This window comes from Aquila chrysaetos, chromosome 13 (assembly GCF_900496995.4).
Source record: "Aquila chrysaetos chrysaetos chromosome 13, bAquChr1.4, whole genome shotgun sequence".
Classification (NCBI taxonomy): domain Eukaryota; kingdom Metazoa; phylum Chordata; class Aves; order Accipitriformes; family Accipitridae; genus Aquila; species Aquila chrysaetos.
In genome coordinates, this window is record NC_044016.1 from 7324088 (window position 1) to 7342299 (window position 18212).

General features: G+C 41.3%; 1 protein-coding gene across 9 annotated transcripts; it reads right to left on the reverse strand.

Moving 5' to 3' along the window:
- Positions 1-132: 132 nt before the first annotated feature.
- Positions 133-18202, reverse strand: BROX (BRO1 domain and CAAX motif containing). Of its 9 annotated transcripts, none has more exons than XM_030035504.2 (13): positions 18123-18202; positions 15875-16005; positions 14974-15080; positions 13339-13435; positions 11921-12016; positions 11219-11291; positions 10752-10857; positions 10111-10200; positions 9240-9325; positions 7849-7930; positions 6645-6795; positions 5046-5205; positions 133-4550 (listed from the first exon to the last, which is right to left on the reverse strand). In XM_030035504.2, exons 2-13 carry the CDS (start codon positions 15973-15975, stop codon positions 4464-4466), a joined length of 1236 nt encoding a protein of 411 aa, XP_029891364.1. In that variant the 5' UTR covers positions 15976-16005; positions 18123-18202; the 3' UTR covers positions 133-4463. The 9 variants fall into 9 exon arrangements, 8 of the variants coding, with proteins under 8 accessions (XP_029891364.1, XP_029891362.1, XP_029891361.1 ...); XM_030035502.2 differs by lacking the exon at positions 18123-18202 and adding an exon at positions 17844-17987; XM_030035501.2 differs by lacking the exon at positions 18123-18202 and adding an exon at positions 17086-17498.
- Positions 18203-18212: the final 10 nt, after the last annotated feature.

Sequence of the window (18212 nt, forward strand, 5' to 3'; positions counted from 1 at the left end):
TGGGCATACTGCAAGAATAAAGTATTCTCTATAATTATTACATTTGCATTAAATTGGAGAAAGTAACATTCAGGATGGACCCTTTTATCTTGCTACTATAGTTAAAATTTTAAATGATGAAACAAAAACTGGTACATTAAGATTTTTTATTTTAAATGGTATTCTGAAACTCACGGTTATATACAAATTTTCAAACTATGAAGCTTAAGATTGCATGGTGACTGACTTCACAAAATAAGGCTGCTCGGTCGATCTTATCAGAGCTGATTCCATTGAAGTTTGATTATTCAGAGTACAGGGTGGCTTCAAGAAGGCTGTAATCCGTGAAGGCACCAACACCAAAGGAAGTAGGCCTTCCTACATAAAAAGTTAATTAAGGGCCCCCTCAGTTACCATGTGACATTTGCTGAATTTGAGAGCATCACCAGCGGGGAAAGATCTGAGCAAAACCAATGATCATTGTGGAAAGGCCTTTATACTGCACTCAAAATCTGGAGACAGGTACCCACTGCAGGGGCTTTTCCATGCCAGCCATCCTCACTGTACTTTATTCCTCACTCAACTGGGCCAGTTAGGGAACAAAAGGAAAAAGAAAAAAAAAAAAAGCAGCTTATGCTGCTATGATAATTTGGCATGATCTTTAGAGACAGATTATTTTTTTTTCAGGTATAATTAATAGGCATGAACAGGCTTTATGTTAATGCTGGAACTTCAGTTTAGATACTAGACACAGGGATGGTATGAAATGTATCATTCCTCAGCCAAAAGGCAGAAACTTTTCATTTCTCTGAATTGACATGGAAGGCAAATGAACTGCTGCCCCCTCTCATGTTCCCCCAATACTAAAGGTAGAGATATGCTTCATGAGTTTGTTTTATACACAGACAATTAAAAATACATTTTAGTAATGTTTCCCATAAAAATCTTACCAATAGCACAGTACTGAAATCAGTGCAACAAAATGAAAATGACAGGAAGGAATATTTACAACCATCTTGTACCGAAATTGCAAGATAGGAAATTTCTAAAGTGCAAGGTTGGCTATATTCTACACAGATACAGGATCTGTTTTCTTGCTTATAGTACGAACCACTACCATCATTAACAGATGCACCACATATCCATGCTGGACATTTAAGTGACCAAAAGTCATCCTTAGGCCGACAGGCAAAACTCCTCTACCGAATCCAGTGGGAGGCACACATCAGCATCCAAGGACCAAATTTAGTCCCTCGGTTGTAGGAGTGTCACATGCTGGATGAAAATTAACTACTGTAAACCCAGGAACATGAAACATGGAGAAGTGTATTTAAATACATGGAGGAAGGTATTTAAATAGGAATCTTACAAAGAGCTTAATGGTTTGTTTTATAGCAGATTAAAGACAATCACTGCATTTTTAAAAGCACAAAATAGAGGGCCCAGCACTCCATGTTTTACTTAGCTGCAGTTTTGTCCTAGTTCAGACTGGGCACAAATTTATAAAGACTATTTACACCAACAAGATTTGCAGGTTTAGCCATGAGAGCCTCTAAAACCAGAGAGAGGCCACAAAAACAGGCTCTTGCTGCATTAGAGTATTAAAAAGTCACCACTCAAAATACCTCAGTCTTAAAAATTACTAAAGGAAATCATAATAGAAGGAATGTGGCTGCTACGTTTCCAGATTAATTGAAACTCCATTAATTCACCCATATTCTTAAGCATATTGGACAGTTAATCTATGTATTATTTACAATAATTCTTGCTACTACCCAACAAAACCAAAAGAGAAAACTGCTCTGACTCACAGCTCTCCATACCTTGCAAACTAAACAGTCTCCAGTTTCTTATTTTTGGGCAAAACTATCCAATGTTTGCCATAGGCTTTTAGCTACAAGTAAACAAAGTTTGTCTTGAAAAGCAACACATGTTAAGTGGATTAGTTTTTTCCATTAGTCTATTTTTAAACTACTACATCATATTTACTGAAACAGCTATGGCATAAAAGGTTACACAGCTAGACTTAAGTAATGTCGTAATCTGACACAATCCACTTGGTTATGCCCCAAACTATTTACAGTGAACTTGATTCAAACAAACCACTTGGTTTGAGAAAGCGTCCAAAGAATTGCAAGTCCATAAAATATTCTTTCCTAAGAGGTTGTTTGGGAATGATTTAGTCATGATCTGTTCATTTTATTTTAAGACATTTGTATACTGAAATACACCCATGGGCAAAAGCCTCATTGGAAATGAGTCCCAGGACCTACACGTGCATTAGCAAACAAGGGTATGTTTGTGCCACAGCGTGTAGCAGATGGAAGGGAAAATGAGGGGACAAGGGAAAATGGAATCTAGTCTGCATAGGAAGAAAAATTAATTAGGTTGAGACATGTATGTATTAACACACACAGGCATCTGAAAAACCATGAGTAACTAAAAAATCATGATTATGAAACTGAGTTTACTGCATCTTGATCCTTAAAGAGGGCAGGCTACGCAAATGTAGGTGACTACAGCTGTAGTAAAATTTTAGAATTAAAATCTGTATAAACAAAGTAGCTCCACACTCCATTCTGGCAAAACCTATGCTGGTCTTAATGCAAGAAGTCTAAAAAGTCAGTTGATCAAGTTATGAACAGATCTGAGTAATTCTTCATAAAACATACCCCAGGCCCCTGTGCAGCATCAAAAGAAATAGACCAATTTTAGATATAAATTCTTCTTGATACTCATTATCCTCTACCCACCTAAGCCCTTGCAGAACAGAAACATCTTCCAAAGCAATTCAGCTGCCTTTACACTCATTTTTGTGTGCAGAACTCACTGAAAGAAAAATCCATCACTGGAAGCAATGAGTTCCGCATTTGATTCACCCATGACAGCTAGAATTAAGACCCTCTTTGCCTTTTGCAGCAGTGAATTCTGTAGTTTGGTCCAGTATCTCAGGAAGAGTCTTGAGTTTCCTATTAACCTCCTCAACAGCTTTTGTTCCACAGGCCTTCAAGGAGCTATACACCTGCCCTCTAAGCAAAGTTACTCTAAGTCCCATGAAAGATTTCAGACAGAAGCACTGAATTACACCACAGTAGAAGATGAACCAATTCAAACAGTACAAAGTGAGGAATGTGTTTACAGTATACATCATGATAAGTGCATATGCCATCATGTTTTGTTGAAATGGGAATGTTTTCAGGCTGTTTGTTTTTTTCTCAGGTAAAGTGAAGTGCAGCAACTGGTACCCAGAGATTGCAAGGCCCTCACTTCAACACATGCATAATTCTTTTGCATTTGCAGCAAATCAGAAAGCTATGGTTTTGTTGACGTGGGTGTTTTGCAGTGCTCAGCAATGCTCAGCAATGTTATCACATTTTCCACAGTAGACAGAAATGGAAGAAGTACGTTCTACAAAGTACTTCCTCAGTCTTGACTGGGCTTGGCTTTTGGCAAGTTCTCTTCATAAGGAGCTGATTTCAGTACAATACTGCAAAAGCTGAGAAATAGCACTGTTTACATATGGCATAAAGGAAACCTAGAGCTTGGTTTCCCAGTACTGCCATCAGCTCTTCAGCTCATCTTTCCTCCCTGTTCTCCTAACAGTTTCTTATAGACGCTACCCAGATGGAAACACAGCATCCTAGTTACAATTCCATTACCTTATGCCTGACAACTTCATGAATTCTACTGCCAGGACATTTTAACTGTCTGCAGCTTTCAAACTCACCAAATCTTTCAAGGTTCAAAAACTTTGAATGAATGACACTGTGATGCATTACTTTTAAGCACTTTCATATTACTTGCTGCATCACTTTCACATACACTTTGATATTAAAGGATTTTAATTTAAGGACAGGCAAGCTAAAGTACCTTACTACAAATTTTCATACAAGAGCCCTAATCTGTAGAGGAAAGAACAGAAGCTAATCATTTCAGAAGAATATAAATTGTGCTCTAGTTATGCTGAACTTAAGGTTTTCCAAGTTCTGTGAAATACTGTAGGAGTGTTACACACCAAACCCAGATCTTCTTCGCTCACTACGATTAAGTGAATCAAGCACAACAGGGTGTTAGGCCTGAATGATATAACCTGAATAAATATAATGTTCATGCAAACTTTTGTTTGCAGAATTTGACATTATATAGCATATAATTTAATGGAAAAATCCTCAAGTGTTACAATCATGATACTTCCTTTGCTGTTTGTGGGTAGAAACTAAACCCACAAAAAGAAACTCTCTAGAGGCACAATAGGAACACTTAAGCCCACTCATTCTGTAATATCCCACTAAAACCAAAAATAAGTCAGATATAAATAAACTCTTAGAAATCCATCACATTCTCAAGATAAATGTATACTAACAAAAGTAAATTACATTAGTCTTCTAAATTAAAAAAGAAGAATCAGAAAAAGGGAGATCAGAACTAAAGCCCCGGAGTCCAATTAATACAGTTTCAAAGTGAATTCAAAGCACTTATGGCACTTAAGAAATCTGGCATCCACTGTCTTTTTGAGGCTTTATATCTGGTTCCTTCAGAGGTTTTACTTCTTCATCTGGTTTTGGTTTAGCCTGCAAACAAGAAGAAAAAAACCCTAAATACCACAAGTACAAACCACTGTGTCTGCACAGTGTTTATGCACAGCTAGCTTTACATACTCTAATCTAATAGTCCCCTCTCTTTTCAAGGCTGAAGGCTTTGAGCAAGCCTCAAGCAAGGGGGAAAAAACAAATATTCTCTATTTCAGCATCCTTAAACGAATCCTTTTCTTAAAAACAACCTTTCTATCGCACTCAATCCTGTAACATTTCAGCATCTTATACACATTAAAGAATTTCCTTCTATTCAGGACTTAGAAAATAATTACTCCTAATTTCCAGATGCTGACAGTGTGGCAGAGAGGTTAACTGACTTGCCTCTTGGCAGAGCGGAAATGTGAGCTCGGGTGGTAGCCTCATGTCTACATCTTGCATTGAGCTGAGGAACATTCCAGAAGAGCAAAATAGTAACTGTATTATACATAGAATAAAGATAATGGGAAAGAACAGTATGTAAGATCAGCTTACAGTGTCGTCCTTTGGCCTCTTGGTGAGATCAAATGCTGCAAGTGTTTCAGGAGTCCAGTGTGCATTCAAGGCAGGAAATTCAAAAGGAACAGGCTCTACTAAGCCATAGTTTGCTTTCAGTTCCAGCTGGGGAGCCTCTGCTGGCACCTTCTGAAAATAGCTGTAACAGAATATAGCAATATATTTAAAACACACGGCACTATCTCTGCAAGTCTTGTTTGCAATTCTAAAGAAAAACAGTCTGGGTTTTTACAGTGGCAATCAGTGCTGCTCTCTTACATTTCATTAAGGCACTGTCCGACATGCATTCTGTCAGCAAGATTCACAAGAACAAAAGCAATTCCTTCTTGGTATTGTTCATTCCCTAACAGCTATGTGGGTTTTTTCCTACTTGATAACTGTTATTCCCAGCGCTTCAATAAGAGCACCTTTTGTCCAAAAAGACCTTCAAAATCCAAATGAGGATTTAAAATACTTCCCAAGAAAGGTGAAGAGGACAGTTCTTTTCCTAAATCAGTCTTAATGTGCCACAGTGCATAATACCAACAACACTGCAACACCCACAAAGACTTGCTACAACACAAAGCCTGAAGGAGGGTATAAAACTACCCTTGGCAAACCAACAAGAGCTGAAAACTGACAAATACTGACACACGCTACCTTATTTCCTGTGCCGCAGCAGAGCTCTGCAGGAGGCACATCTCCCAAAACAGTCACTGGTTATCTGGTTTCTCTTTCATATTTTGCTTCTAGAGGGACATGGATTTGTTGAAATCTCCTGTATGCTGTTGTTGTAAGCTATGACAATGGTTTTTGGAACCAAAGCAGAGTAGAGAATTTCTTCTCCTATTTGCAGTTCAACTTGATGTACTTGACAAGCCTTTTTGTTTTGTCAATTCCCCTATTATGCAGGTCTTCAAATATCATAAAAAAGGGAAATAACAAACCTATTATGGAATAGTAAATTGTAAGAGGAGGGGAGGTGAGAAAGAAATGAGCAAAAGAATTCTAAAGCCAAACTAATCTTGCTATTTTAAATTGCTCCCAAACTCTTTCTGGAAGGGGCATTAACTAACAGAAAGCCCTATTCACAATATTAATTATACTTAGACTGGTAAAGCTCCTAGCACCCTAAGCATATTCTTCACTGAAGGTATGACTGTGTCTTGACTTCCCTGCTAGCAACGCAGAATCAGCTACCAGTCTTCTCCATTTCCCCTCTGTCCTCTTTTGCCTACTAGATCCAAGCAGCCAGGAAGAGAGCATTAGAATAACACAGCAACCTCTGCAGGACTTTCTCTTGCACAGAAGGAAAAGAAACAAAGTGGCTGAGGAACGAAGGAAGAAAACTGCTTAACCCCTCCAGCATGTCAGTCCAACCTACCCTGCTGAACTGGCACAGAACACAGACAGGGTGATAGCAGATTCGCTATGGGTCTGTGCTAAGAGAAAATTACAGAATTGCAAATTTAAGTTACGTGCCATGCCCTAAAGGAATGTAAGAACTGGAGAGTAAAATTTACCATCCCATCTTGAAATAAAGGCAAATGAGGTAATAACAGTTCATACAGAATACTGTACCAACCACGAATTACTTACATGAATCCATTCTCTCTCTGGCATTTTTCTAGCGTGTTCTTAATCAAACTTCCTAATTTCCTAAAGAAGAGATGTCCAGAAGGTTTGGCAGTAGTCCCGGGCCCTTTGGTTTCTCCATATTCTTTGCACAATGCTTCGGCCTTGGCAAAAACTTTGCAAGAAAGAAATGCAATAAAAATCATTTACATGACTATTACGTCACGGTTCTGATCTACAGTGCTTCAGTATTAAGAGATACCAGAATCCATTCAAGCTTCTTGCTTCTTAGAAACGAAAATAAACTAGCTCAAAGGCAGCACTTCCAGCCAAGATTTACTGCATCCTAAAAGAAACTAGGAAGAGGAAAAAAAAAAAAGATAGCTTTTTGGGTAGGAAGACACAGGAAAGCATTGTTGTGTGTGAGGCAAAACGCAACAATAAGCCCAAGAACTGTGCCACATAGTAGGGAAAAAGAGAGAGTATGAAGGTGTCCATGCTCAGTTGATGCCCCAAAATAAACAACAATTAATACAGAATAGGAAAAGAAGCACTCTTCTCTGAACAGCAGGCACAGTAAAAACCACAGTATTTGTTCTACTGCAAGTAATCCAACTTAGTTTGTTCTTAATAAATTAATTTATTTTTAAAATTAATATTAAAAGCTTCCAATTTGATGATTTGAGCATTTTTTTATACATTGTGGTAAAGTTATGCGGTGCAGGCCACTGGGGTAGCAATAGCTTTGAAGAAAGAAGGATAGCCAGAAGACCCTGAACCACTGCAAACTTCCCTTAATCTACCTTTCAAATGAACAGAAAGAAAGAAAGTTACTGAAACCTGTTTAAAAACAAACAAACATAGTCTAAATTTACTATTTAATGTAAGACAGAACAACCTCCAAAGCAGAAAAGGCTGTGGTTACTTAACATACAGACGAGAAAACGTGATGACCAGACAATTGATTTTTACACTGTATTGCAGGCAGTTCACAGCCAGTCTTTAACAGGCTGAGAAGTGAAGATGAAATTTTCTGCAGCACTGTTATGAAAGACAGTCTTTGGCAATACAAAAAAAGAATCTACTGTCTCTACTCAAAAGTATGCTGGGTTTTCATCAGGTGACAGATAAAATCTTAAGTTTATGGGAGACCAAGTAAACACAATACAGCAAAATAAAACAGGCATGTCATCATCAGACCCTGTAATCCAGTCTCAATCACACTTACATTTTTCTGATTCCTGCAGAGACCTGATTGCTTCCCCACATTTATCACTTGCCAGTAAAGTTTGACCATGGTAACAGTATGCCTAATGGGAGAGGACAAAATCATTACCAACATCATTGGGCACTTCCTGCACCAATTCACTACTTCTCTTCCTTACATCAGAATTGCATCTCTTTGAAGCTGCCATTCCTTGCAGATAGCTGACAATTTGGGAATGCAAGTCAAAGCAGCATTCACTGAACAATGCAGTTCAACATAAACACCATGAGGTACGTACAAAGCAAGCTGTCTCAAGTCTAGCCAAGAGTAACTTTGAGGTTCATGAAGACTGTTTTACCAGAAGCACTAGTATATAGTCTAGTTCAAACCTCTCTCTCTCTGTATCAATGTGCACCATTAAGCCCCACCACAGAAAGAGGATGAACCCCAGTCAAGTTTACAAAGCAAATACTCTAAAAACTAAAACTACTTGAACATTCAAAAACCAAATCTGCAACAAATGCCACTGAATCCAGAGGAGATGAGGTGTTCTGCTGCTTGAGATATTTTGCCATAGTACAAATAACTTTTCCACCCCAAAAGGTCCCATTCCTTCACACTTATGCCTGAAAATACTGTATTCCAGTGAAACTGAATTGCCTCTTTTGTATTATCAGAGGTTGTTGAGTTTAAATACCAAATACCATAGGTAAAGGAACAATCCCATGAACTAATGCCTACCTTGCATACCTTCCTTTAATGTCTGTTCTCACGGTATAGCAAGTGTTACCTAAATCTACCATTGCCCATATTACACAAATTAAAAAAAAGTACCACAGCTTTGACCCTACCTCACCTCTCAAACTTGCTAATAAGGTATGCAGCTTTTAGCTACAAGTTTAACATAAGAGAAAGACAATTGTGTTAACTGCTTAGTTTGGGCCTTTTTTACAGTATGAAAGAGCCAGATTACAGGCTGTGGCAGGCTACAAGAAATAAACAGCAAACTGAGCAGCTGATGATCCCAAGAGCACCACTGCACTTGCTAAGAGAGTCACGCAAAAAGGGACAGCACTCGGAATGGTACCTAACATTACTTGATGCAGCTTCATTCAGGGCCTTCAAAAAGATGATCAGCTCTGAATTATGCCTAGAATTAGATTGTGATGCAGATAACGGAAGACAAGTATTATGCTCAACCTGAATTGCTTCACTTAACGATACGTGATCACAATAAATTCCACACTGCAGTAATTTCACATGGCTCAACAAAAACACTTGAAATGCCACTGACACTGCACAGTCCCTCTTCACAGCATGGAAAGAAAGTCAAGGCAATACTTAGCCCCCATTGCCTATCCAGCCCTTAGACAACATTAAAAACTGTGACTGCTGTCAACTGAAGTACTTACATAGGCCATATAGAAACAGGTCTTCAAGTTTAAGTACTTCCTCCATTTACCTGCATAGGTTGGATCCAAACTGGATAATGTTTGATCTATGAACACATATGTAAAGTTATTCTTTACAACCTATCCAAAGAGAAAAATGCCACACACACTCAAAAGACCAGAATTCTTAAACTTAGCAATAGATTTTAACTATAAAGTAGCCAGAAACAAGTGACATAAATTACTCCTGCAAAGGCACAGAGAAACTATGAGAAAAAATACAAAAAATATGCAGTTTATTGAGTTATCATGCAGTTATCCCTAGAATCCCTGAAACTGCTGTCCACTAAGTTTGGAAGGATTTTTCTCCAAAGTTTCTTTAGGCAGCATTTCAAAGCTTGTTCCTAGTTTAATTTCAAGTAGTGATGTATAAAAGCCTACGTATGTTACAATATTCCATCTCTTACATTGACTCCCATATTTTGGCACTTTTCCCACTTGCCTCAGTAAGACCACTGATCAGCTTACTCATCCGCCACATGTTTTACAGTCTGCATCATAATCTGCTGCCCAAAGGCAGTTGAAACACTCCATCTACATCAAGCCGTTTGTTTGCTGCTATTAGATATTCTCAAGACATTACTCCATCTTCTGTCTCCCCTCACTAATATTTCCTATCATTAGCTACAGAAAAAGCTTCCAACAAAAGGCCTTATCAAAATATATCTGTTACGCTGATAACTGAAGCCTTAATGCGCTAAATAGAAGCTAAATATACAAAGCATATCCACTGGGAAACAGCGTTAATATCGCAATTGACGGGCAGGTGAAGTACGTCTGCTGGCAAGAATGCATAAACCAGGTCACTAAGGATACAAAACAAGACACTTACCAGCTTTTTGGTAAAAGTTAGCTGTTTCATAAGCAAGGGCAGCTATTAGTCCTGGATTGTGTTTCAGCTCAATAGCCCGAGCAATCGTCACTGAAAAAAAATTCCACACCACAGTATTAAAGTTTAATTGAAAATGTCACATCAAATCAGCAGAGGCATTTAGCATTTTAAAACCCCTGCATGAGCAGAAAACAAGTATTGTGCAGTCCAGCAAACTGCAGAATAAAGACAGATTGTTTCTTGGATAGAATGATTCCAAATTAAGAGGAAAGCTGAAGGAAGGTTATTCTGAAGACTAGCTGTAAACAGAAGCTGTAAATATCTTAAAGTAAAGGAACTGGGAATTTATGTTAGGCAAGCATAGTGGTGAAGTGACTGCATGAAAGGAAAAAAGAAGAGAGGAGGAATGCCGCACGCAAGTTCTTCCAAAGTGGTTACATTTGCAATATCAGACTGGTTTTTGGCATTTTCCTCCTGTAATTGTAACTTAAGCTTCTTTAAAATCAACCCGCCCCACTAACCCACAGTACTTCAGGAGAAGAAAAAAAATGGCATTGCTGCTAAGCAGACTTCACAAGACATCAAAGTAACCCACAAAGACTGTCATTTCCCATCCCCAACAAACATATATTTGAAGATACCTTCTTGAGCTTCCGCTTGGCACTGTATGATGTAAGAGTCTATAAGTCGAGCTTCTAAATCTCTTCCCTTTTCTACAGGTGTAATCAATTTTGGAATGTGACTCTCCTAAGTACAAAGCAAGTCTCAAAGTTAGTTTAGGCTTAATATCACTGCTGCCAATGCAAAGCAAGTCCCTTATTCCTAAATGGATGGGACAATGAGTGAAGGTCCCAAGATGGCTTGCTGCACTCTTGCATGTGCTACTGGGCAGACAGACAGATTACTCTTCCACTGCCATTGGGAAAGAGCAGCAGCAATTGAGTAGTAGCACAATGTACTAATACTCTTCTTCTTCCTGTATCATTCAGATAGTCTGAAGTATTTGTTTATTCCATAACCTCGTCGGAAAAGCAAAGGCTTTTCTAAGACAAAAAGTCAAGTACTTGGAGACGACTTAAAGAACAGACAGCAAAGACAGTTTTTCTACCTTTAAGTGTTTAAAAATCCCAGCTGCTATCTTCAGACTTCTGTGAACATCTTTTGCTTCATCTTCTGTTATACTAAGAATATAGGACGAATCAATGAAACTTTAGTTAGAAAGGACTAGGTGTCATTTAGCCCCACCTTCTGCTCTGGAGCAGGACTATTGACAACAGTAGATCGGGTCAGTTATGGCTTTGTCTAGATGAATCTTGAAACCTTCAAGAATGGGGAGTCCACTAATTCTCTAAGTAACTTGTCCCACTGCTGTGCTACCCTCATGGTAAAGAAATTTCTTACAGTGTCCAATCATTAAATGATCAAATAGAATTCACTTGAAAAAAAGAAAGGTTAACATCAGAGTTAAAAGTCAAAGCTTCAGAAATCTCTAGGGCTAAATGTCAGCAGAGCTGTGATTTTGAGAATCTCAGTTTTGTACCTGCTCATTTAGAGCAGGACTGATGAAAGGTTTATTCACAACTGACACTTTCTCTATACCACAGTCACATGGTACTAGTACACTTTGTTCATGGGTGCAGGAAGGGACTGAAGTGCACTTGGACATTACAGCACACGAATGAAGGCCAACTGCCTCCTTGAACTCCTAGTCTTAGCTGGACATACACTACAGCAGTCAAAACTCAGAACCTGCTTATTTTTTTGGTGGAATATTGCTGCAATGGATTCCTAAGAAAAGAAAAACACTTACTCTTCTTTTCCAGCGAGTCTTGATGCATATTTTGTGTACCACAGAGCTACATTAAATCCCATGGAAACCAGCTCAAACACTGCATCCTGCTGGGCACTAAAGACAGACAGACAAAACCCCCCCAAACAAACCCCCAAACAATTTAATGCTTTCCATTTTGTTCTGACAAGCTCTGTCTGCTGATAGTTCACATAGCATAAGTCAACATTTCTCTCCATAAAATATTTTTCATTTAAGAAGTCAACGGTTTCCAATTCAGAACCTCTTACTTGCTGAACTGCCTAAAAGGGACTTCAATTTTTACTTATAATTATGAGCTCTTAAAGGGAATAATTTCCCACATTCAGATGCCTACCCTTTCCATTTGGGAACTTTTATTTTAAAACAGTAACTTGAGATTTGTTTAGCTTTGGGTGTGGCTGACATTTTTCCATTTTTTTTTTTTTTAAATTGCACATTTTGTGGAAAGCCTTGCTCTGGAATGCCTACTTTAAAGTTGTAGCTGCTAAGTTAATAAGTCAGAGTCTATTACATCTCCCTCAAATGAATGTTATTGCAAGTATTTATGTAACTGCCGTCAAATGGCATGTGCAAATAGCAGGAAATTTCAGAAGCTAAAAACACGGTCTTTGAAAAGAGTGAATTTGCAATCACAAGCTCAGTATAGCTTAGGAACTTTAAAAAGAAAGGTGTGGGAGTGGGAAGAATAATGTTGGCACAAGTACAAGTGTGTATGACCATGAAAAAATTGGAAGAGAGTCCTAATCAACAGATTGTCTTCCAAGGGGAATAAAAGCTTCGAGGAAATCAAGCCACTTCTAGATAAAGCTTGACAAATTTGTAAGCATGGTTATACAACACAATTACCTACAATAGCAAGAGACAACTGAATAATCCAGAAGGTTACAGATCTATATTCCTACTTAAAATGGAAGCTCTGTTTGTTTGTACCAGGAGTACATGTACTAGGAGCTTCAGAGGACAAGAACAAAATCAGATCTTCAGCAACATTTGTATTTCAAAAAAATGCAGAAGATACTGGTCAGGCAAGAGGGCCAAATTAAAAAGTTTTAAACTGTAGTAATCTATGTTATCATATTCAATTCACCAATACTCTCAAAGTTCTTCTTTGTACTGCTCTAGCCAACTGTAGATACAGTCTGTAGATAACTAAGACACAATGGATCCTTCTACCATTATCACTTGCCTTCACATAAAGGCAACACATGCTTCAGAACACTTAATACAGTACTGCAATTATCAAAAACGCAAAGCAACAAGTTTTTGGAAACTACTTTGTCTTCAACATTTTGCTACACTACTCAGTTTTGCTTCACACCTGTGCTGGCACACGTACATATATGTAACAGACCAGAAGAAAACAGCTGCATACCCTGTAATCATAAAGGCATACGTACCTTGGAACTTGTCCTTGTAATGTGTCTGTCCACTTGAAATTCTGAATATATCTCAACTTGCATTCTTGGGAAGAGTCATCCAGTGAAAGGATAAAACCTATAGAATAAAAAAATGTACCGAAAGGCAATCTCAAAGTAAGAAACAGAAACAAGTAATGAAGGAATGGGGATCAATGAGAATACAGATATAGAATAAAGGAATGTTTCTTGCTGTAACACTCAAAAAACCTGTGTTACTTCCTGAGGCTTTTATTTCTCAATATCTTGAGAACAAGATGCGCAAAAAAACATAGTGGCTACTACAAGAAACTCCTTGCCCAGCAGGTTACCAAGTCAACCCTGTGAGTCTTGATTGCTCAAGGAAAACCTTGCAGATGTCTGCATGTCCCATATGGTGACTAGTTGGGAGTTGGACTGACCCAGGTACAGGATGGCTGAGGCTGCTCGAGGTGATTGAGTGACTGCCCTGCCACCATAGTGGTGATCAAGAAATACCAGGAAAAGCTGCCTGGTCAACAGGGAGAGGGAAAAGGGCTTATAAGCGTGGACTCACCTAGTCATGATCTCTTTTGTCTCCAGGGCTACAGGAAATGGGTTCTTTATGTCCAGCAGCCCAGAAAGCAGCAGTCCGTGGGATGAAGCTCATGCTATGAGATGTTCACATCCTAGTATATGCAGGCCCAAGGAATTTTTCAGGGAGTAGTAAGACGGGCCTTGGTCTGATCAGGTCTTACAGACTTCAAGAACTCAAGACTTGCAACAGCAACTATTGGAGCTACAGCTCTAGGTGCTGTCATGTGTTTACAAAGACAGAAAATACTTGTTCCTTTCACACGCAGAATCTTTTAGTGACCAAGCATGATGCTTTCCTGAAGAAACTCTACAAATCTTGTCTGCAGCAACATGGACTGTTATCTTACCTTTATCTAGAATGGCACATTAGCGTACACCCTCCCAGGGACTGAGGGAACTAAACCAACTTGAGCTGCTTCACTTCCCACAGACTGAAAGATCAGTTTCCATCAATCAGCTGATTCCTGAAAATTCAGTCCTAAGAAACTTGTCTGAGCACTTGACTGGTAAGAGAGAGTTATCAAAATATTGGCAGGAAGAAGGCTGCAAGGGAATGCGTCATCATAGGTGACCAGCTACTGAAAATGCAGATACTATGCTAATGAGCACCTATATATATACCTAAGACAAGCAGCAGAAGAAGTGTAAGCTTGCAACAAGTCTATTATCTAGCATCAGACAAACCAGAAGTTTACACCGAAGAGCAACTCCTATCAACTAATTAATAGACTCAATTTATACTTAAGGAGCAATTCACCACAATCTAAGAGACAAAGAAACATTCTCTCCTCCAGCAGGAAGCAGAATGAGGTTAAAAGCAAGAGGACAGGTCTGCCAACACTTAGTACTAGCAGAGTCACAAAGGACACTGAAACTTGCAGAAAGGGCCTGGCGAGTACCCATGACTGGTATCAAGCATAGAACCCACAAAGATACTCTTTCCTGAAAAGTGCAAAACTTCTTTACAGAAGATTAGCACAATACACATTCTGAGAAGTGTCATTAAAACTCAAATTACATGCCTCTTGATGTATTAGCAGTATTGTTAATATACATTCCTACCTTGCAAGAGTGAGAAGTACAAGTCAGTTGCATTCTTCAACATTTCTGGATTACAACTTGAGTCTGTAAACAGCTCCAACAGTCGTGTTCGAGACAACCTCAAATCACTGTATGGAGGGGAAAAAAAAGAAAAAATAAACCTAAGAAGTTCTCCCCAAAACTATACTATTAAGAAAATACCCACACGTATATACCACCACCCTTTTGGCTAAGAAAGTGGAGCTAAGCGTTTAATTTAGCTATCTGAAGGCAAGGAAAAGTACTTTATGAGGAAGATGGCAATAAATACAGAAAATTCTTCCTCTCTCCTCTGGATACATATGACTGACTCTTTAGTTTAAAGTACAATCCATTTTGGACAGACAACAATAGATAATCAGTACTCATTATCAATCTCTTGTTCTAACACAAACTAAAATAACTATGCCTTTCTCTACCAAGAGGCTGGGTGCAGGGGGAGGGAAGGGAAGTAATAAGCAGGAACATTCTTCAACATTTGAATGGCATGAGCGTATGAAGAGAGAAGAATAGATCTGCAAAACGAGCTGAGATCTCTTTTCATTATATTCCTATCTACAATAGAACATCCACGCCTTATTCACTTATGGAAATTACTTTCACTAATCTTTTGCAGAAGAATGCACAGTAATCACAAAGACAATGAAATGTTTAGTCTTTTGCCTCTGCATTATTATAAAATGCCTTGCTATACACTCAGAGACTTGAAAACTGGATAATTCATTCTTTGTAACTAAATGTTCAGTGTTATCACTCTCTTATTGTCTCCCAGCCTACACTTTTCTAGTCATGTTCAGCACAAAAATTGAAGAGTAATCATTACTTTTAAGGATGTCCTCCCAACTATGAGAGACAGAGTGAAGTTAATCACCAGTACACTTACTTGCAAACCTTTGTTGCAGCTGGAGTGGTAGCTACCCCATAAAAATTAAATGAAACGGGAGCTGTAGCCTTCAAAGGGTTGCGATGAAACCAGTGGGTCATTTTCTTTCTGTAGTGTTGTTTACGCCAAATCTAAGGTGTGCAAAGAAATGAATAGCTGCAGGAACAGGTACAATTGAGATGCTATATATGTCATGCTCCCCAGCTCACAAAAATATATTCCAAATGTGAACAATTAGGAAAGAAATTAATTTACAAAGTTGTATATAATTACACAGAAGAAATTAGAGTTCTTCTTTTCCATTTGAAACACTAAGCTTCCATACGCCTTGTCTTCCTCATCCATGTGCTTAGTTTGACAATTTTACTCTCTTGAAATACATATGCTTTCTGAGGCAACTATTTTAAGTTGGGCAAAAAGCTATAACCTACTTTGCTCTATACTACTGCATATGGTCTTACTCAAAAAAACCCCACAGTGGCTACCTCCTGCATAAGGCTGAATATTTCCTGTGTAATTTACAGGTATATCTCAATTCACTGAGGTCATTATATTGTGCCTAGTCAACCTATTAGTAGCTTCTATTGTGGCACCATTGATATAGATGCAACTGCAATTACCTAGTAACCCTTGCTGAAAACACTGATATATTTACATACATGCAACAGACATCGAAGTTTGGTACAGTACAGCTAAAACAGACCATCTTTTTTCTTTCACCTCAACTTCAGCAAACGTATATAACACGAGCATTCCAATGAGCTTTCAACAGTGTGCACGGCAGGAGAATGAAACATAATGGGCACATGCTGAAACAAGGGAGGTCTGTACTGGAGAAAAAGGAAAAACTTCTTCACCGTGAGGACGGTGGAACCAAGGAACCAGTTGCCCGAAGAGCTTGTGTGGTCTCCATCCTTAAAGGCTTTCAAGACCTCACGGGATAAAGCCCTGAGCCCCCTGGTCTGACCTCAGAGCTGACCCTGCTCCAAGCAGGACGTCGGACTGAAGATACGCCCCCCCCCCCCCCCCCCCCCAAGACCTCCATCATCCTTTTTCGATCTCCAAGTTCATCGTTATAAAACACTTTGAAGCTTCGCTGAAAAAAACCAAGGAAGATCTGACAAGCAGCGACCCCCTGCCACCGTCCGGGTCTTCCCGACGGAGGAGGTGACTTGCTCACCGTCAGCACCTATCACGACATCTTCACCCACCTGCGCGGCGGTCAGGTGCTGTCGCACGGCTCAGCCGCTCCCAAGCCAGGGGAGGGTTTGGCCGGCACTTCACAAGGGATCTTCCGCGTCCAAACCGCCCTTACCCCCCGCACCCGACAGAACACAGGGCGGTTTGCTCGGCGGGAGCCTGCCCGCTGCCGACCGCCTCAGGCCCGCGCCGCCGCCTGGCCAAAGCCCGCCGCGGGCTCAGCGGCACGCACCGACGGACGGACGGACGGACGCCCGCCCCGGCGTGCGGCCCCTTTCACAGCGGTAGCTGCGGTGCCGCCCGGCTCCCCGAGCCCCGCCGACACCAGCGACTCAGGCACTGGCGGCCCTCACAGGCGCCGGGACCCTCCCGGGAACGGCCCGCCGCCACTTCCGCCCGGCCCTGCTGCGGCTCCCGGCGCTACGTCACACACCCGCCGCCGCAGGCAGCGCCGGCGGAGAGCCGATGACATCGTCCCGCGCGGTAAGGCGGGCCGACCGCATCGCTCCCACCGGTTATCCCCCCCCCCACGCCTCCTCCTCGCCGGGCGCCGCCAGGCCGCCGGCGCCAGCCCCGCAGCTGGGGTCTCCCCCCGGGACAGCCGACGGAGGCACGGCCAGGCCCCGCAGCCCTCCCCCGGTAGGGACCCCTCGACGCCACAAACAGAGGCGGGAGCGGGAGGGGACGGCGGCCCGCGGCCCAGCGGCGACACCGGCCCTCCCGGACGGGTGACCCGCCTGCGGCGCTGCACAGGGGCACCACTGCTTACCTAGCGGCGGGTGGGGGGGGTCCTCCCGCGGCGGCACGGCCGGGAGCGGAGCGGAAAACAGGGGAGGGGGGAAGCGGTCCGCGCCCGGACACCGCCGCCGCCGGGACCCAGCTGGGAGGGCGGGCTCCCAGAGGAGCCACGTGACCGCCGCCATGACACATACCGAGGCGGAAGTCGCCGTTTCTCCACCCATTCCCCCCCCCCCCCCGCCCCGAGCCGCGGGCGGGCGCCGCCGCCTCGGTAGCGATGGCGCGGGCGGGCGCGGCCGGCGCAGCCTACCTCGCTGGGCGGCGCTCGCCGCGTTTGGTTGTCGCGGCGGCTGGGCAGGGCCGGGCTGGGCTGGGCCGGGCCGGCGGCGGGCGCGGGGCT

Coding starts and splice junctions, on each gene's coding strand:
- BROX (XM_030035504.2), bottom strand. CDS start 15,975: ATGACCCACTGGTTTCATCGCAACCCTTTGAAGGCTACAGCTCCCGTT. Junction 12,017..13,338: donor TTACAAGGACAAGTTCCAAG/GTACGTATGCCT, acceptor GTCTGTCTTTAG/TGCCCAGCAGGATGCAGTGT. Junction 10,858..11,218: donor GGATTTTTAAACACTTAAAG/GTAGAAAAACTG, acceptor CTTTGTACTTAG/GAGAGTCACATTCCAAAATT.